Here is a 20,409-nt window from a genome sequence, read left to right as displayed (position 1 = left end):
ATGTACCTGGATTCCTATTGGTTCCCATGTGATACAAATGGAAATGCACCACCATCTCTGTCTCCATGTGTGACCGTGTCTCCGTGTGGGACAGCGAGTGGGCCACTGGGTCCTACGGACAGCCCCTTTCTTTAGCCTATCTCCACACTGCCTCATAGATGCGCTGGCATCCTCCTCTGTGGACACTGAGACCGTGTCCGTCCTGATCTATGTCCTGTACGGTGGGCCCCTGGGGGCCTGGGCCCAGCCTTCCGGTCCTAACCAGAAGGCCCAACAAGGCTGGACAAGAGGAGAGAGGGAGGGGGAGAGGGAGCAGGGGAGCCATTTCCCAAATCAGTACGTGAATCTCAGGAGACTTTTTAACGGCTTTACTGAAGAGAAGTCACTCACACTATTATTTGAAAGCCGTGAAACCACCAAGAAAGGCTCTTTCTTGACCTGCGCCCAGCTGGAGCAGGGGTCAGAGAGCAGGAGGCTCACTCACCGGGATGGCCCGTACTTCAGACTCTCTTCCTTTCATCAGACAGAACCTGCCGGTCACCACCTACCAGGCTGATGTGGGCAGCAGGACCCAGGGGTTCTTACAAGCGGCAAGGACCCCCCCCCCCAGCCCTCCCTGCTGCCTGGAAGTAGGGCCCCAGGGCAGCCCCAGCCTGTGCCCTGCTCTATGAGCTCCTTCCCTTCCTGGCCTTTGGAACTTACCCAGGGAGCCCGCCCCGCCCCTGCAGCCCAGCCCTGGCTGCCTGCTGCCCGCTTGGCCTCACAAGGAAGTCCCTGCCCAGGATGACATCAGCCCTGGGCCCCTGCCCAGAGGCCTGCTGACCTGCCGGCCTCACAGTCACACACGTTTCCTTTGACTTGTCCTTGGTAGAAAGCCACAGGTCCCCACCTAGTGACCACGTCCTTTCCCTGGAAGAGTGGCACGGGCTAAGGTCCGGAAGGGAGGGGGTCACCAGTGCCCTGCCCTGGGTCTGAGAGTTCGAGTCCATCTGTCCCCGCCCAAGGCACCAAACAGGGCAAGGGAGCAGCTCCTGCCTCCCGGGGGAAGCCCTGACTGCACGGGCAGAGAGCACAGAGCACACCTCACCACTGTCTTCACCTCTCACTTAGCCGGTCCCCCAACTGTGACCTCAGCACCGGTGCAGACTGGGAACGCGGAGGACCCGCCTCACCCCCACCCTGCATGGTCAGCCCGGACTCCCTCGGCTCTCCCTGCCCTCCCTGCCCCTGCACTCCTTTCTCCCCCTACTCGGTCACTGCTCACCCTGTTCTCCCTGTTCTCCCCCTGCCCTCTCTGCTCGCCCTGCTGTCTGCTCTCCTCGCTTTTGCCCTGATCTCCCTACACTCCCCTGCTCTTTCTACTCTTCCTGCCTCCCTCACTCTCCTTGCTCTCCCCCTGCACTCCCTCTGCCCTTCCCACACAGCTTGCTTTCTCCTACACACAACCTTCTGCCCGGAATATTCCCTAACCTCAACTGTCCTCCTAGCCACAGGTCACGTCGCCATTTCTGGAAGCCAGTTAAGCTCCTGGGACTGGGTTTGACTTTGAGACACCCCACCGCAGGTCTGGGCCATGCTTCCTGAGCCCAGGGAGGGTCAGACCCCGTGCTGGCCAGGCCCGGCCAGGGGAGGGTCGGTGCACTAGAGAGATACCTGGGGAAGGCCTGGAGGGGCCAAGTCCCAAGAAAGGACTATAAGGCCTGCGTGCTTGAAAACTGTCCCTGATCCTGGAAGGCAGGCTGTTCCGCGGCCGGGAGCCTGGCGTTCACGGACACGGAACACATGCTGAGTCCTGCGGCTCCTGCTCGTGAAGGCCAGGGACACAGGCACAGCGTGCTAACCTGCCCCCGTGCGAGTGGGTGTGCAGACGTGTGCCTGCACGCGTGCCCCCCCGCACACATACACACAGAGCAACTTCCCGGCAACCAGTCCGGGGAGACAGGGAGCTTGAACGAGATCTCGGAGCTCATCAACCCCTTCTGGAATTAGCCATCTCCAGGGAAGACCTCCCAAAGCTCGTCCCACAGAATGTCACCCATTTGCTCCTATAACCGCAGTCATTTCTGGAGTGTCACCAAGCCGTCGCTAACAAGGTGTGAAAATAAGTTCTCATCACAACAGCCTCATTTCTAAAATGGAAAGTCAAGAGCAGAATCAGAGCAGCCTGAGAATAGTCATGATCTAGAAAAAGGGGAGCGGCCTGAATGGCGCCTGCCCCCCTCCAAAATGCCACAAGGGAAGGCTCCGGAGAGTCCGCCCCCATCTTCTGGCAAAAGTGATCCACTGTTCCTCTTTTCCTTCCGTCTCTCTGTTTCTCTCTCCACGTCTCTGTCTCCCTGTCTTTCTCTGTCTCTCTCTCCGGTTAACGCTTGGGTGGGAAATTCCATCAAAATAACCCAGCACCCTTTTTGCTCATCCCCACGTACCCAACTGCCCTCTGATTCGCACATTGGTTTCCAATGACTCTGCCCACCTGCAAACGCCCACCTACTTGTGATATACACCTACTGCTGTATTATTTCTGTGATTCCAAATCACTAGATGTCAAGGGGAAAAAAATCTGCAAAACCCATCATCCAAGCAGGGAGACTTGACCGTGAAACAGAATGTGAGCGTCCCACCCTGCCCAGAGCCCTGCTGACCACTAGTGGGCGTGCAATTTCCATGTCGATACCTACACTTTCCACTCCCAGTTGGTTCTTCTTACTTTAATTGTGTGCTTTATTTTTTGGTGGTCTGCTTTTAAAAAAAAAAAAGAGAGAGAGAGAGAGAGAGAATAAGTTTTTAAAAGAAAGTTTCTGAACCCTCTCCTGAGGTCGGAATCTTGGAGCTAAGTGGGAGACCAGGAGCCAGGCAGCCCCAGATCTGGGCCTCCTACGCCAGGACCAGGCGGCCAGTGCGGGGACAAAGGTTCCTGTGTGCGGCTCCACCGGCCCGCGCGCCCGGAAGGCACTGTGTGCCAGCCAGAGAGGCAGAGATCAAGTGAGGCAATGACACAGAGTGGCCTTGGAGTGGAGTTGAGGCTCATGGTCACAGCAGTGAGGCTCGAATCACGAGATTCTGCTCCGGGAGATCAGAGACTCTGGTGCCGAGCAGCGGGCTGACCTCCCTCGGTGTCCCCAGGGGTCAGGGACACTGTGAGTGCTGGCATCCCGGATCAGGCTGAGCATTCAGATTACCTGGGCCCCCCGTGGTCCGCGCTAGTGGAGACGTGATGAACCAGCATCGTGTTCCCAGCCACTAATTACACCTGTCTGCAGAAGAACATTATCTTCCTTGCTCACAGCAATGCGTATCTGCTTCCTGCCCTTCTGGGTGGGTCTGATGAAGTTCTAGAACCTAGGTGAGGTTTGGTGGGCTGAGGTCCGGAGCTGATGACCAAGAAAGAATTCTTGAGACATCTTTGGTGCAAAATGGTGGTTTATTAAAGCACGGGGACAGGGCCCATGGGCAGGAAGAGCTGCTGCCCCGCTATCCTGAGGAGTGGCTGATTATATACACAGGAGTTGGGTAGGTGAGAACAAAGGGGATGATGTTAGTCTCTAAGGAATTTTGGAAGCAAGGTCTCCAGGGCTTTGAGGGGCTAGCTATTGTTGGGAGAAAGGTTATTTATTACTAGTAGTAAAAATCTTCTTATGAGACCCTTTAGATGTATATCAGTGGGCCATATGCTTGGGAATGATTCTCGACACTATCTTGGAGATCTAGAGATAAAGTTTCACATTTCTCCTATCAAGTGTCCTTGTTAGTGAGATTTGGGTTTAGAAGAAATTTAACTTTATTTAGGGCTTGAGGAACTGAGTTATTTGCCTCTGGAAATTGTGCTATTGATAAGGTAACTTCTTTGTTTGTAGATCTCTAGGACATTAGTAAACCAAGGGAGACTCCTGTCTTACAGGATTGTGATCTCTGCAAGTTAACTATTTGTTTCTCTTTTAGGGCAGTTAGAGGTGCCTGAGGAATGTCGCATATATTACCGAGGGGAGGGGAGCGGGTGGAGAGGGGGTGCAAGGTGCCAGCTTTTGCTTTGTCCTCAGCCAGCCTCCTGCTCCCTCATCGGGTCTGCGCCCAGCTGTCCTCATGCTGGACGTCAAAGTGGGGCAGGAAGCAGAGCAGACAGGTGTAGGATGTGGCTGAGCACAGCTACAGAGCCCAGGAAGTCTGGAGCATGATAAGGGGATAACAGAAAGGAGGAGGCACAGCAGAGAGAAGTTCTAGTCCCAGCGCTGGCTGCTGGACTGGCCAAAGTCCGAGGCCCTTCCCCAGACCCACCAGCTAAGCACTTGCTTTTGGGGGGACGTTACTGAAAGCAGGTCTCATGGCTTACTACTGACGGTTTGCCAAATTAAAAATAAATGGGAGCAGGCATGCATGCAGATGAAAAGGAAGCAGGTGGGTGTCCCCTAATGTTGAGTCCTTCCGGGCACGGGGGTCACAGTCCTTCTTCCCGTCCTGCACGCAGAGGCCGGCCTCAAGAGCCAGACTGGTCCCAGGTGCACTTGACCGTGGGAAGAACTTTCTCTCTCCCTGCCAGTAGCAATGGCACGGACATCTCCTTCCCTGTCCAAGACTCTGTAAGCAAAAAGATAATAAAATAAAGAATCAAACTACTAGATGATTGAACAACTAGAACTAGACTTATATTTAAAGAAGAGAGTCTGCAATGTCTTTCTGGCATTGACGGCAGACGGCGCTGGGCCCCTGAGCTCCGTTTAAGGGCAAATACTGAGAAAAGAAGTTAGGGAGGAAATAATTCTACCACACAATAGCAGTGGAGGGAGGGGGGCTTCTGTATTGTTCTTTTCCTGTGTTAAACGTGGAGGTGGGGGGGCGGAGATGCTTGCGGCGTTTGTTCAGTTACTGAATTCCCCTCTCAGCGCGGCCGACTGCCCGCGGGTGCTGTGAACCGATCAGAACTTGGCAGGCTTGGTGAGTCCCAGGAGGCAGTAATTCTGAGTCAGGGTGTGATAGACCACACACAGCAGGCCTGGATCCTGACGGGCTCAGAGACGGCAGAGCACCTCCGGTCAGAAGCATCACCCGGGGCTTGGGCGGGGGCAAGGACCCAGGACTGAGGTGCACTTGCCTGTAAGTGTGTTTGGACTTCCTTTTCCTCGCCATGTTCAGAACACCTTGCACCGTCGGGGGTAAATTTCTTTCTATTTTTTTTAAAGGTTTACTTATTTATTTGAGAAGCAGGGAGAGGCGGACGGAGAAGTACGGAGAACTCAAGCAGACTTCCCACTGGGAGAGTGGAGCCCGACACGGGGCTCGATCTCATGACCCTGAGATTATGACCTGAGCTGAAACCAGGAGTCGGGTGCTCAACCGACTACGCCGCACAGGTGCCCCCCGTCAGTGGGCGGCTGCAACTTCAGCCTCCCCTAAGCAGCTCCAGAGGAGGAGTAAGAGATGAGGCGGCGCAGGCCATGCAGTTCTAGGCCTGAACAACCATCCCCCCGCTCCTACCTCCAGGTCCTCGTTTATCCAGTGAGGAAGATGGGTTATGTGGTCCTAAAACCCTTCCTACTCTCTAGGAGTTTCTGGGTTTCCCGACAGATCAGCCTAAAATATAAGCAGGAGGTACATGCCGATGAGCGTCATGTTCTGCTCATGGAACACAAAACACGAGCTCAGAGGAGCTTACACACATAAGGTCTATCCGTTCCATCGAAGGACTCTGAAGACCGGCCATAGTCCCCCGCTGTGCAGTAGGTCCAGACTTCAGAGGGCCAAGCGTCTCCGCAGCTCCCTCTGCTGTCTTTCCTGAGGATCTTCCAGAGTGCCTCACACTCCCCAGTGGTGACTTGGATCTTGCCATCACAACAGCATTCCAAGCAGCAAGAAGACGGAAAATGCTGGTAGTTGGACTCATTTTAGGCAGTCTTTCTGAAAGTCCTCCTCAACAATCCAACTCGCATCTCCAGAATAGGGTCACATGGCCAGGCCAGGCCAGGCCGATGGACAAAGACACCAGGAGGTGCCCTCCTTTGCTGGGCCGGCGTATGCAGTTAGTTAGAAGACACGGGGGAATCAGCTGCATTTGCTTTTGAGTTGCATCTTGAGGGAGGAGTGGGAAATTCATGGATGTCCTGGGGGAGTATTACCAGCTCGGGCCATATAGAAAAGCATGGGGTCGATCTGTGGGATATTGCGTGATCTACCCTCACCTTGCTGAAAATTCCTGTGCTTGTAAATGTTTTCTTTCTCTCTCTCTCTCTTTCTCTTTCTTTCTTTTTTTTCTGAATTTGGAAGATTTGTAGGTCAACTATATGTAATTGTAAGATACTTTTTTTTCTTGGCGGCTCATGCCAACGCAGCTTCGTGGGGAGTTGGGGAGAGAAGCCTAAAGCCCCGGTGGGGGTGGACGGAGACAAGTCTCCGGCAAGCCTGGAAGGAATCAAGGCAGGCTCTTCGGGGTCCCGAAGCTGTCGCCTCGCAGCTTCGGCGTAAAGGCTGTGAGTTCGGGTGAGCGTCCGCGCTCCGAGAGCTCTTCCAGGAACTGTGCCGAACAGGGCTGAATCTGTAGCGCTGGGGGCAAGTGCTGTCTTCCCGACACCAGGGGGGATCTCCGATCTGATGAAGGGCGGGGGGGAATCAGGGCTTCCTGCGTGCTTTCTCCTCCAGAAACCTCTGGGGCGCGGGAAGCAGGCGGCACTCACCCAGGGTAAGGAGAGCAGAACATGGACCCGGCACTTGGAGGAGGAACCTTGACATTTATCACCTTTATTTGGCATCTCAAGAGCCACCAAGCGAGAGATGAAGGATGGGCTTCTCGCGGAAGCTGGGAGGGAAGGGGACCCCAAGCTGGCTGCTGCCGGGAGACGGCGAGTGCTCCGTCTTCGCGTGCACGCGTGCAGAAGGGCGGCGGACAGCAACAGAACCCCGGCAGAGAGAAGGTGTGGGGGCGCGGGGAGGGTTTAGGAGACAGCACCGCGCTCCTTACAGCAGCAGAGAAACAAGATCAAGTGGAGGCACAGCTTTCGGAAGCTCGCTGGTCAGCTGGTGACGCGGGCAGACCCGGACGGGTCAGGGAGACGTTTCCAGACAGTCGAGGTCCGGAAGGCGGGGGCAGGGGAGTGAGCTTCTCCCTCCTCCCTGCCCGCCTGAGTGCATCTCCCTGTCTCTGCCTCTGTCTGTCGGCAGCCCTCCACTCTCCTAGGCTAAGCAAGCTGACGTGGACGGCCCCAAAAATGGCCCTTCGCCCGGGCCAGCGCGGGCCTGGAGGGCTGTGCCCAGGGCAGTGAGCCCCTGCGTGAGCTGCGGGTGCCGCACCCGGGAAATGGGACTGGGGCCCCTCTGCGCGCGGGCTGTCGGGTCCCACGTGAGGAGGGACCCCACTCGAGGAGGGACCCCCACTCGAGGAGGGGCGAGCGGGAAGTGGCCTGTGTAGGAGGCGACGAGAGTACGCCCCGCGGCAGAGACGGTCAGCGGCCAGCGTGCTCCACAGTGAAGTGCTTCTGAAGAGAGGAGGAAAGGCCCAAGCGAGTGCCCCGGGGCTGGAGAGGGTTCATAAGGGATCCGTACCTCAGGAGCATCCCCATGCCCCCCTCTCAGCAGGAGAAACCCAGAGCTCTGAAGTGCTCTCAGGCTGCAGGGGACAGGAGGGGGGGCTGAGCATAAATGGCCAATGTGGTAACAGACTCAGGCCCAGCACCCCCAGCTTCCTCCCCAGGGGGCAGGGCCCTGTCCGTTTTTGGCCCGGGCTCAACCACCACCAGCCAGGCTTGGCCTCCTAGGATAAGAGGGGTTGCCGGTGGGCAGCCAGAGACCGTTCAGAAGCCAGAGATGTCTGCTCCTTGGGCCTGCGACCCCGGCTCTGCCCTCCAGCCGTCAGCCCTGGGCCAGCACTGGCCACTCCCCTGGCCCGGGAGTCCCCTCATATGTTTGTAGCATGTGTTGGTCCCACGAGTATATATGTACTTCGGGGCGGAGGAGGTCTGTGGCTTGTATCAGAATCTTGGAAAGTTTATCCCAAATGTTAAAAACTCCCACGGGATGCTGGCCCGTGCCTCTAACACGCACATGGTCTGCGTGCCCATTTGCAAACTGAAAATGGGTTATTGTGGTTCGCTCGGTTTTCAGACATTTCAGACAGTTGGCCCTTGAAAGCCCCGGGGCACGCATCCTCTCAATTCTGACAAGGAGCCCTACAAACCAGGCAGTATAAATCCAAACGTTCAAGCGCCAACAGAGGACAGAGGTTGGCAGAGGCAGTTTGCAAATCAGCATTCAGACTGAGCATCTCACAGCTCACGGGGAACGCGTGGTTAACCGGGTGGTGAGTCCGAGCCAAGGTGCTCTGGAGAAACAGGACCGATGGGATGTCCTTACACACATCCGGGGTGGTTTCTCCTACGGGATTGGCTCAGGCAGCTACGGACACTGCGATGTCCCATGATGTCCCATGTGTAGACTGGAGGTCCAGAAAAGCCACGAGTGTGATTCTAGTCCAAACCCGAAGGCCAACGACCAGGAGCGCGGGAGAACAGCGTGTCCCAGCTCAAGCAGGGAGAGCAAATTCTCCTTCCCTCTGCCTTCTAGTCTCTTCAGGAGGCGGCGGGGTGAGCCCCCCGACATCTGGGCCGGAGATCTGCTTCTCTGATTTCGCTAGAGTCAAATGCTAACCTTCGCCAGAGACATGCCCAGAGTCCTGTGTAGCGGAACGTCTGGCTCGTCACGTGGCTAGAATCCCAGTCGCCTTTTCTAACTGGGCGATCCCCCTATGATGTGAGCTTTAGGACGACCGTCCCCCTTGCCCTCTGCTTTCTGAGGAAAGAAGCGCCAGCAAGCACGGGACGGCTCAGATGATGTTCCTCGGGGACAAGAGACCAACTTCTCCACCTACTCACCGCGGACGCCGCATGCGTGGCTGTGGCCCCCTGGCACGCTCACCGTGCTGGAAGTATGGGGAAGTCCCCATTAGCCAAACTGCATCAGCGCACCTCCAAGGACATGAAGTTATTCAGTGAGAGGCTCCGGGTTACTGACGGAGATGCCCAGAGGGTCAAAACTCTGAACTACACACGCTTGGAGAAATAGTGAGACTGTTTCCCCCCTCCCCTTCCCCCCCTATTTCTAGATAGTCTTGGAGAGCATCCAACTGTTCTATATATAACTTAAAGCTTAGCTGTCAGACGCAGAGCAGAATTATTTTTAAATTTGGACAAGGACACTGAGTGATACCCGGCCCAGGGAGGCAGGGGTGCTGGCCGCGTTCCCTAGTTTACCAGATGACTGAGCGTTGGTGCGTGGACTTTCCAAGTTCTAGGAAGGAGGAGAGGGACCGTGAGGCCTGCGGAAAAGGCAAGACCGTGGCGTGTGGTTGCAGATTAGCTCAAAGCTAGCCGGACGCCTGGAGGGGAAGGAAATTGCCAAGATGAGGGGCAGCGTTAAAGCCCGCAGGCCGGAAGGACTGGGACCCTTCCTCCAGCCGCCCAGAAGAAAACAAATCCTGACAGCAGCCTGGGGGGTGTGTGAGGAGCGGAGCCTTCCCATGAGCCTCCAGACCCCCAGCCCACACCGGCTGCTGCCTGTGGCAGGCTCCGGGCAGGGGCCAGCACAGCCTGCTTGCATTCCTGACCCTGGGACAACTCTCCCTGTGATGGAAGTGTGTGCTGGTAATTTTTAGGCAGCAAAGGAGAAATCGCGCACGTGTCCTGTCCTGCTGGAGGTAAACGATGCAGTCATTGGGGCATGCAGTCGTCCTCTCTGTATCAGAGATTCTCTTCCAAGGCCAAAGTTACAAAAAGGAAAACAACAACGACAGCAACAACCTCCCCCCCGCCCAAAACCATCCAGTTGCAGGGGTTGAAGAACTATTAAAACATACTGCAAGAGATGAAGAAAGGAGATGGCTCTGTCTCGCCACATTCGCTGGCGGTCTCTGCACACGGTATTCTGATACACTGAGCAACGGGTCAGGGCTCTGGGGCGCAGCCCGGGGGGAGAGATGGGTGACGCTCCTGAGCTACAACTCTGCACACACGGACCTTAGCTTTTGCAAAACAGACAGAACCTCGGGCATCTGACGAATCTCAACCTTATTGTTTTTTAATTAACTATCACGTATTTATTCCAAAACAATACTTGTTGGTAGCAGAATAAGAGAATACCCATAATAAGCGAAAGAAAGAGAATGGAAAAATCTAGATCTGTTTACATATATGCGCACACACGTGTGCATGCACATGCGTGGGCTCATGGCATTTGCCTCTTGCGGATAGATCCTGCACATAGTTCCATGTCCGTGAGTGTTTATGCTCATAATAGTAATAACAACTGAACATTATTCCAGTATATGATTTTTACCATAATCTACTTAGCCCACTGTCATGACTGGACTCCGTTTATATCCTTTGTTTTCTATATTGCAGACAATTCAATGACAGATGGCCAATCTCTAACTTTACATCACAAAAATACCAAATGTATAAGAAGTCAAAGGCCTTTTGGCTAAGACAGAATTCAGCGTGCCCAGATGTTTTAAATGCAGGATGCTCTGGGAAGGACTGGGTGATTCTAGAGCACGGATCCTGGGCAGGGGGTTCAGGTCCTCTGGGTGCAGCCTGGCTCTCCTCCCCTGCCCTGGGAGAGTGAAGGACACCCGCCCCCCACCCCAAAAAGGCCCAGGGTTCCTTTCCAGCCGCCCCTGCGCTGCTCAGGCTCAATCCATTGGAGCAGTCACTCTCAGGCTTTGCAATCATCAGAACACAAGGGGAGCTTGTTAAAAAAAAAAAAAATGCATATTCCCTGGCTGCGTGCCAAAGCTGGGCTTTGGTGGTTCTGGTGGGGCTGGGAAAAACCAGGCCAGGGTCGTTCTGATGGCCATGGGGTTGAGGGGTTCACCACTAATACTGGTCAGGAGAGGTCAGGCCTCCAGCTTTGTGTAAGGCAGGCATTTCTTTCTGTCTTACAATAAATTTTTGATGCTCAGAGAGATGAGCGAGAGGATCAGGTGTAGCTGGGAGGAGGCGAGCACGGACTCCGGGTACCGCCATCTTTTGGCGGGGGCAGCCCTGTGCAGATTGCGTGTTGGTTCTGCTATTACAGACGTCTCCGGCTAACTCCGCGTCTTGCCTGGAGCTCTTTTTCCCTCTTGCATCCACCAGACAAACATTTATTGAGCCTCTATCTGTAGGCGGAGGCCCGGTGCCATCCCTGCCATGAACTGTCCACGGGGCATCTCTGAAACTCTTCTTGGGGTAACCTGCACTCCAAGCAAGTGCTGGGTGCCTGGGGACCCTAGGCCCCTGAGAGGGATGGGCTCCACACCCGAAGCAGGTACCTGGCATTGAGCTGAGCTCTGTAAAGAGTCCGCTGCTCCTTCGTCCTTCCCCCATGATACCGCGCACGGATGTTCTCCGTTTGGAGATGCCAGGCTGACGACACAGGTACAAGTCGGTTTCTTTAGGTAAGAACTTAGGTCTAATCTCCCCAGCCAAATCTTTCCTGAGCCCCCCACCCCAGCCAGGGGCCCCACTGACTTCTCTGCATCCAGGTCCAGCTGACAGTGTCGCTCAGGCCATCTCCAGGGTCACTTCCTGCTCCCCCTCTAGCGGGAGGGGGGGTGAGGGGGGTCAGGCCCAGGGCTTGATGGTCCCCAGCCACCGACCCTCACTTCTGCCACCAGCTGGAGCATCCGCTGCACGTTCCCCCAGCCTCAGGGCGCCCGCAGCTCCGAGCGCGTCCGGGGGAAGGAATCCTTCGGGGAGGGTTTCCCTTGGGGTTCTGTTTCCTTAATAGTTGCTGGCCCAGCGCCCCCCACCTCTGGCGCTCCCTTCCACGCCGCGAGCCCGCCCATCCAGGGTGCTCCGGCCATCTGCGGTCCGGTTCCGCCACCTGCTGCGCTCTCTCCACCCGCGCCCCGACCCCGGAGCTCTCTCCTACCTGCAAAGCTCCACCCACCTGTGGTGCTTTTCCCTTTCACTGGAGATGCTCCCTACCCAGCGCCGGGGACGTCTGCCCCCTGCGAGGCTCCTCCCCCCGGGTCCAGCCGCCACCTGCGGCGCTCCCCGCCACCCGCAGTGCTCCCACGATTACTGTGACCCGCCCACCGAAGACGCTCCGCCCGCCTGCCACGCTTTTCTTTCCCGCGGGGGCGCTCCCGAGCGGCCCTTGATCGTCCTCCCACCCGCGCTGCGCCCTCCACCTGCCGCACTGCCCCTCCGAGACGGTCCGCTCCCCCCACCCCCACCTGTGGCGCTCCCCCTCGGCGCTCCTCCCGCCCACCTTCGGCGCCGGGTCCTCCCGCTCCCCTCGTAGCTCCCCCCACCTGCGGCGTCCCCCACCCTGGAAGCTCCCCCACGGCCGAGTTCCCCGACTGGCCCGCGGCGCGCCCCAGCCCCGCCCGTCCCGCCGGCCGCACCCCTCCCCCCCCCCCCGCCCCGGAGCCCGCCCTTGGCCGGCCATTGGCGCGCGCCGAGCGGGCGGGGCGGACGGTTCTGAGTCGCGGCGGCGCGGGCGGGGGCACTGCCTGCTGAGCACCCGCCCCGGCACAGTCTCGGCACCGTCTCGGCCTGCTCGCCATGGACGACGACGATGTCGCCAACCGCAAGGTCTCCTTCCGAAAGTGCCTGGAGCACCTCTCCGGGGCCGGCAAGGCCATCGGAGTGCTGACCAGCGGCGGGGATGCCCAAGGTGCGCGACCGCCTGACCGGGCCGGGGCATGAGTGATGGGAGGAGGGACCGGGAAGAGGCGATGGGGGGGTCCCCGGGGCAAGCGGGGACACGCGATGGGAGCCCCAGGAAAAAGCGAGGAGGCGGGGGTGCTGCGGGTCCGAGCAGGGTGGGGGAGAAACCCGGCGCCCGGGAACCGCGGGGCACCTTCCGGGGCAGGGGTGGGCGGTGCGGCCTCGGGAGGAGTCGCCGCGATGGGGAGGGGAGTCAGGAGAAGGGAAGAATGTGGCCTTAGGGTCCTTTATCGCGAAGATCAATTACACCCCCCCCCCCATCCACGCTTAGTTTTTAAATGGAGACTAGCGCCGGGGCCTCCTGGACGGTCTTCGGAAGTCGGTGCTCGACGGAGTCGTGGCGGGGCCGACACCCCCGGGAAGCTTGGGAGTCGCGCGGCCACCTGGACGCCCCGGCCCGCACCCCGCCCCCACCGGCTGGAAGCAACGGCTGGTCCCCGCCGCGAGTCCCGCGGATGCGCGTCCCCCGCGCGGCGCGGGCGGGGTCCCCGCTGCTGCATGGGCGGGGCGCGGTGGGGGCTCGCGGGGACCCGCCCGGGATGCCCAGCGGCCTCGTTTCCGCGGGAGGCTTTTTGAAGGGTTTCCGCCGCTCTCCGGGCAAAACCGAAAACTGAAATGGGTCCCTAGGCCCGCCCCGCCGGCCTCCTCCGGCTGGGAAGGACCAGGAAGCGGGGACTCCGGGATGTCACCAGCGCCCCGGGCGCGGAGTCCAGCCTCCCTCCCCCCACCATGTGGAGGCAGATCTGGGGGAGAAGGGCACCCAAGCGCAGGGCCCGCGGACACCCAAAGAGAGTCTCTAAATTTGAAGGAGGGAGTGACAAGGCCACGCCCGGGCCCCCGGCGCTGCGGCACGTGGGGCCACAGGGATTCCCAGGCAGTGGGGTTTCCTGATCCTGGTACGTTCCTGGAAGAGGCGAGCCGCCCGCTGGCGAGTGGGTCTCCGCTTTGCAGGCGGACGCGTCCCTGGAGCCTGAGATCGCCCAGGCTGGAGACGCCTCCCCGAGCTGCGTTTGGTTTTTCTTTCCTCTTCCTCCTATCCCTGGTGCCTGATTTTTGCAGGTTTCCCGGCCACACCAGGTGGAGGGATGCTCAGAAGCTGCACCCCGCGCCCTGGCCCCCCGCCGCCCGCCCCCCGCGCGCGTGACCTTGCCTTTGCCCTTGAGCCGGGCGGGGCTGACGCGGGGGCGGCAGGTTGGGGCGCTGTAGCCGCAGCCCCGCCCGCCGCGCGCCTACGTGATGCCCGGCCAGTCGCCTCCTGCGCGCCCTGCGCCCTTGGCCCCTGGCATCAGGCACCGGGCGCCGCGCGTGCAGGAGGTGAGGGATGGCGCTCAGACGCCTGCAGCGTCCCGGGAGCCTGAGTCCCCGGCGAGACCCGCCCCGTCCTGTTGAGGGCGGGAGCAGCGGCGCCAGTCCCCGCCCCCACCCCAGGGCCCCCTTTGCGTCTGCTTCCGTGAGGGAAGCCGGGAAGCGAGGCTGTTCTGTCCGATCCGGTGTTCTCCTGGTGAGCCCCGATGTAAACATTCCGGAGGAGGAGAATGTTGTGATAGAGCTAAGGCCCGGATTGGGGACATGCGGTGAAACGGAGGACGTCGCCCACGTGACTCTAATGAACCCCCAGAGGTGTGCCACGTGGAGTCCTAGTGGGGTCGCGGTGCGGCCGAGAGTGGCTTCCCTGTCACACAGCGCGCCGGGGCGCGAAAGGCACCTGCGTCTGGAGACCTGCCCCAGCACGAGCTAGGAAGCGTCTGGCCTGAATCTTAATCTGGGCTTTGGTAGGGCAGCGTTGGCAAAGGAAGAGGAACTGGTCTCCGAACCACCCGGCTTCGAGGCCAGAGTTTCACGGTTACTTGACAATTAAAGTGCGGCTCTGTCTGTTGAAAAAAAATGTGTAAGGGTCCACTCTTTGGGATCTGTTTCGGAGAGTTTGCTCAGCTACCTGGTGGATGATGTGTGGGCACCCGAGACGATGACCTGACCTGCAGAGTCAGCCTTTTCTGCCCCGGCTTTTCTGCCCGGCTTCGCCCCTTGGGAGTGGTTCCAGCCGAGGCCGTCAGTACCCCTGTCCTCTGCTCAGTGGGAGACGATCCTCCGAGAATCCGAATCCCATGGGAAGCCCGCTTGGCACGGGCGGTGCCCAGTGCTCTCCGCTGGCCCATCTGGGCGGCCCAGGGAGAGCCCTGTGCCCTGCATTTCACCGTGGTACAGGGCAGGCCTCTGACTTGGGGTTTTCTTGGACTTCGTGCAAAGCGCGATGCCCTGCTTTTACCCCTTCTTAGACCCGATGGAGCATCTGGGGGTACGTCATTCTGAGGAGGCTCATCTCGACCTGGGCCCGCGGTCTGGTCTCCGCGGCCGCACGTTCGTAGGAAGGTCGTTGCTGGAGATGTGCCTGAGACACTCCGCTTTTTCTTTTGCCATTTTTAGCCTGACTCCGAGTTCCGTCAGGACGTGCTCTCCCTGCGCTAGGGAGAATTTTGCTCCTGCCTGAGATCCAGGGGAGCAGCATCTGCAAGTCTTCATGTCGGGGTTTCGGCGGGAAATTTTGGTCAGATTGCCTGGGGCGGAGGGGAGGGAGCGTAGCTACTGCTTGTTGGGCTCGTTCTGTGTACCAGGAACTTTACTGTTCTCTCGGGCCCGGCCACCTTGCTCCCAGACACGTCGTCTTCGTTTTGGAGGCGGGAGGAAGAGCTACAAAGACATCAGTGACCTGGTTCGGGTCACACAGCTCATGTGGGGCGTTGGGCAGGATTTAAACTAACTTCTGTCCGATTTCAGCCCCGGGGCCTTCCCAGTAGGCCATGCTCTCCAGGGGCCTTGTAAAACGGAAGTCCAGGTGTTCAAGATTTTATTTATATATGTATGTACTTATCAGAAAGACAGAGTGAGAGAGGAGGAGCCGAGGGGGAAGAGAGAACCCCAGGCAGACTCCCTGCTGAGGGCAGTCTGAGGACCCTGAGATCGACCTGAGTCAAAATGAAGAGTCAGACCCGAACCCGCTGAGCCCCTCAGGTGCCCCCAGGTGGTTTCCAAGCAGCTTTGATAGTGGAGCAGAAAACACCTTTTTACAGGGAAAGCCCTAGGTCAGCCGAAGCCATGCGTCGACCCTTGATACCAGAGTGATGAAGCGCTTTGTTTTCCAGTCGAATTTAGTAATTGTTAAAATACAAAAGAAGAAAATTGTGCATGTCTATTCAGCGGCCTCAGCCCCACCCACTAAGGAAGACTCTTTCTAGGGCTGGTTCTTTTTCTCATTCTTTGGGTGTCTTCTGCTGTCCCAAGGCATGTCTGCAAGTTTAAACGGATTTTCCACCGTGCTGGACAGGCTGCCTTTCCATGACTAAGTAGCCACCCTCAAGCGAGATTGTGTCATTCACCAAAAATGATTCACGGGCGTGGACACTGACTGTGGGCTCGGATGAGAAGGTGGAGACGTTGGGTCCCCCCAGCGGGCATCACAGCAATAAACTGTAAAGTCCTCTTTTGCCTGAGGCAAAGCAAACATGAACGTAGTCTCCAGAGAGTTCACGTAAATTGAGTCTCTGTTGGTCTTTAAAAGGACAGCAGGAACCACTAACGTTTGCTGGCGGCGGGCGCCGTGCTCACGTGCGGTAACTTGTTCCCGATTCCCGAGGGAGCAAGCAGGCTTTGCGAGGGACTGGCTTCCTTGAGTTCCAGGTGGCAGCCCGGGCCGGGCCAGGGGGCCTCGGAGAGCACGGGAGGTCGTCTTCAGTGCTTTCTGGGGTCCAGCGGGGACTCGGCATGAGGCAGGCTCTCGGGTGCTTGCGGGATAGCTCCCCTCCTGAATCTCTGGGGCCACTCCCTTTCATAAAATGCGGGCTGACTGCCATCCTGGCTCCTTCCTTTTCTCATTAAGTCATTTCAGGGACTTGAACCTTCACTGATCAAAAGCAGCCTTCTATCTGCAGAGCAGTATCTGGGAGTGGCTAATGGCTCAAAGCTTGGGACTTTACAGCCATCATCGGAGTGCGGGGCACTGGTGGCCGGAGCCCAGGCCTGCGGCAGCTCTGCCGTTGACCCTGTGTTGCTTGGACGCCGCCCTGGGGCCCTGCTGGTGCGGGCTCCTTCTGTGCTCGCCCGGAGCTGCACTGGCTGCAGAGCCCAGCTCGGTGCAGGGGGAACGGGGGGCTGCTGGCTTCTCGCCTCCCCAGGCTCGGGGGCCCCTTACTGGACACATGTGTTCTGTAGTGGGAGGACTTTTTCCCCATGTGCAGTTTAATAATTTAGCAAGCACAGTTGTGTCTAGGAGGTGGTGGTTAGAGCTTCAACGCTCATCCCTTGAGTGCCATGGGCAGTCAGCCCCTGCTCCGTGTTCCGTAACGCACACACTCTGCGCAGCCCACCCCGGCGACCCTTCGAAGTTAGGCGCTCAGTCCTGCCTTGGGGGGCGGGGGACAAATAGCTTCTGTTCAGAGCTGGGACCTTCCATCAGGGAGAATTGGGGCCTGTGGCACACATTCCACCAATCTGAGGGGCTGTCGGAAGCAGTCACCGTTAGAAACCCGGGGATGGGGTGGGGCGGCGCCTGGGTGGCTCAGTGGGTTAAAGCCTCTGCCTTTGGCTCAGGTCATGATCTCAGGGTCCTGGGATTGAGCCCCACATCGGGCTCTCTGCTCAGCAGGGAGCCTGCTTCCCCTTCTCTCTCTCCCTGCCTCTCTGCCTACTTGTGATCTCTCTCTCTGTGTCAAATAAATAAATAAAATCTTAAAATAAAAAACAAACAAACAAAAAATGGGGATGGGCCGGCAACATGGGAAAGGGAAAGGTCAGGGCCCCAAACTGTACAGCTAGTGCGGTTGTAACCAGGTCAGGAAGGCGTATTTGGGTAAGAACAGGTGGTCTTGTGCAAGCTTGGCCCGGTGCTCCATTTTTGTTCGATGCAGCGCACCTGCCAGGAAGCCCCGTGTCCTCCCACTGCCCCTGTATCCCACGCATCTTCGCCACCGTATACTTAGCATGCTGGGAATTATGGTAATTGTGCTTGTCGGGTCGAGACGCAGCAAAGCGTGTGGCGGAGCAGCGCCTCGAGAGTCAAGACACTGATTAATAGGTCCTGGTTCCAGGTTCTGTTCTCGGCTCGCAGTGGGCGGGGCCTCCATCCTTTGAACAGCGAAGGACAGATGTGGGCAGAGTCAACCGCTCTCCTCTCCCCTCCCCTTCTGCCTCCCCCTTCCTCTTCCTGTCTCCCCAGTGCAGGTCTTCAGGGGAGGGCAGAGGCCAGGAGGAGGTGTGCAGAACAGAAAGTGCAGCACGCTGCTGGGGACCACGCCCCACGGCTGGGACCAGGCCCCGCTGCTGGGGACCACGCCCGCCCCCCTGCCCTAGGAGCTTCCTCCCTCCTGGTTGCCCGGCCATGGCCCAGGCTCTTCCTGAGGTGATGCCTGCTCTGATTTTGTAGGTCGGGTCTAGTGGGGGCCTGTGCCTCAGGCCGGCTCAGCACCTCACTTGCATCCTGGGTGCGTGAAGCGGTTTCACAGGATGGCTTTCCGACCTTGATGAGGAACTTGGCTGGGAAGGTTGGTTAACTTAGGACCCCTTGGAAAAAGCTGTAAGTAAGTGATGCTGCTGGACGTTTCTCTGGGCCAGAAAATGTTCAGAAGAGTGGCGGAGGGTGACTGGCTCAGCTCTGGGGTAACATTCCTGTGGTTTGGTCTCCTTGTCATGTCCTCATCCCACCCACGGACGATGACCACCGATGGGCAGTCCTGGGTCAGGCAGACAGCGGACCGCCGTCTCTCAGGGAGCTCATACTGAGTCTAGAAGCAGGCCAGACCTAGGAAAGAGTCCCTGTTTCTGGAAGGCCCAGGGTACCTGTGGTCGGGGACCCTCCACCCAACCCTCAGCCCACCGGGAACTGAGGGCTGAGCTAGTGCAGAGCAGCCTGGCGAGGGGGAAGCGTGTGCAGGGCTGGGAGGAGGAGGTCAGGGCGGGATGGGTGAGGCTGTGGGGAGGGGCAGGCAGTGAGGATTCTGGATTAGTGGGGGGCGGGGGGGGCCGGGGTGGTGCGAGCAGGAAAGCCGCTGCAGGTACTGGCTGCTCCGGATAAGGGTAGTTTTGTGGCGTGGCCAGGAGGGCTGGCGTGGGAAGCCCAAGTTTAGGGTCTCGTGGACACCAGAATTGGGCCGTAGCTGGAGGGCTGCAGGGGTGGGGCTGGGGCGCTCCTGCCCCAGGGTGCCCCTTTGGCGTCCAGGGGTGTGGGTCGCGTTTTGTAAGTGGAGGGTTTGGCCTCAGATAGGAGCTCATCTGTGCAGCAGGAGGAAATGCCGAGAACACCAGTGAGCAGGGGGACACCAGCGAGAGGCCGTCAGTGTGAGCTTAGCTCCATTAGGATCCCCGGAGGGAACACTCAGTGACCCTTGCACAAAGAGCTTCGCACTGATTCCCGCGGCAAGACAGACAAGCGGTCACGACAGAGGACGTTCAGAACTAGATCCCACGCGAAGCCTGTTACATGTGTGACTTTATCCTGTCACCACGTTAAAACAATTAATGTAAACGTGTATTTTGTCCAGCCTAGTTTTCGTCCCTCATCAGTATAAGGATCATCAGTAAGACATCCCACCTTCTTTTTCTCCACGCCGCGCCCTGCAGTCCGCTCGGTGGTGCAGGGCCTCTCGCTGTGGCCGGCGGCCTTCCCAGCCACAGTGGGCTTCTGGCACGTGGGGCGGCCATCCCGGGCGGCCGTGGCGAGCGGGTATTCACAGGGTCCCTCCCGAGTGTTTGTGTTGAAGCTCGGATGCCAGGGCCGGGGCTGCTGGCAGCGGTCGCCGTGTCTGCAGTGGACGCTGGGGCGCCGCGCATGGCCCTGGAGGGCCTTCTTTTCCAGATGTCCCCTTGGCTGGCTTCTTCCGTTCTCTGTCACTAGGGCTTCTGGAGGAGGCCTGCGCGAGCTCCCTCCCCGCGTCCCCCAGCCCCTCCCGGCTGCGTGTTCTCCTCCGCACCTGCCTGCGCGGGGCGCGGTGTGTGTGTTCATCACGGACGGCTCCGTCATGGATGGAGCGCCCCAGTGCCTGGCCGAGAGAAGGGCCCCCATCCCTGGGCATCGGATGGACGCAGCTCCCCTCACAGACCTGTCTCAAGCTTTCCTCTGACTTTGCACCCTGAGCTCAGTGATTTGGGTGGGGCGGGACGCAGAGACGGTCCCAGCTTCATTACCGATCTGCAGGGGAGCCATCCGCCGGGCCCAGGGCTCCTTTGGGACCTCCAGCTCCTGAGTAACTCCCCGGGGAGGCTTTTAAAGATTTTTATTTATTCATTTGACAGAGAGAGACACAGCGAGGGAGGGAACACAAGCAGGGGGAGTGGGAGAGGGAGAAGCAGGCTTCCCGCCGAGCAGGGAGCCCGATGTGCGACTCCATCCCAGGACCCTGAGATCATGACCTGAGCCCCACCAGGCGCCCCTAGTCGGGAAGCTTTTATGGAGAGCTTGGGGAGCGAGGGCAAGATACGGTGGTGCAGGTTTGTTTTCTGACACAGGCTGACATCACGGCTTTGGTACAAAGCTGAGAACGACGGGATTTCGGGGGGAAGCCGGTAAGACAGCCGAACAACCGGACTTGACTTTCCAAATGGAATATTAAGTACTGACGTTAGCGAGGGAACGGTGATGAGCGGGGGACGTAGCTCCGGACAGTCCGGTCTGAAGGGGTCGGTAAGGAGGCTGGTCGTACTGTTCAGATCACGTAGGACACAACAAGAA

General features: G+C 58.5%; 1 protein-coding gene across 2 annotated transcripts in view; it reads left to right on the top strand.

The window, feature by feature from the left end:
- The first annotated feature begins 12,445 nt into the window (after positions 1-12,445).
- Positions 12,446-20,409, top strand: part of PFKP (phosphofructokinase, platelet) — a 52,577-nt gene continuing 44,613 nt past the window's right edge. The window contains exon 1 of one of the 2 annotated variants that reach the window (XM_080811234.1): positions 12,446-12,639. In XM_080811234.1, coding sequence (XP_080667360.1) covers positions 12,528-12,639 — 112 coding nt within the window. In that variant the 5' untranslated portion in view covers positions 12,446-12,527. The remainder of the gene's footprint in view (positions 12,640-20,409) is intronic. The other variant, XM_080811235.1, reaches the window with a different exon arrangement.

This window comes from Martes martes, assembly GCF_963455335.1.
Source record: "Martes martes genome assembly, chromosome: 8".
In the NCBI taxonomy this organism is placed as follows: Eukaryota; Metazoa; Chordata; class Mammalia; order Carnivora; family Mustelidae; genus Martes; species Martes martes.
This window is presented reverse-complemented; position numbering and strand designations above follow the sequence as displayed.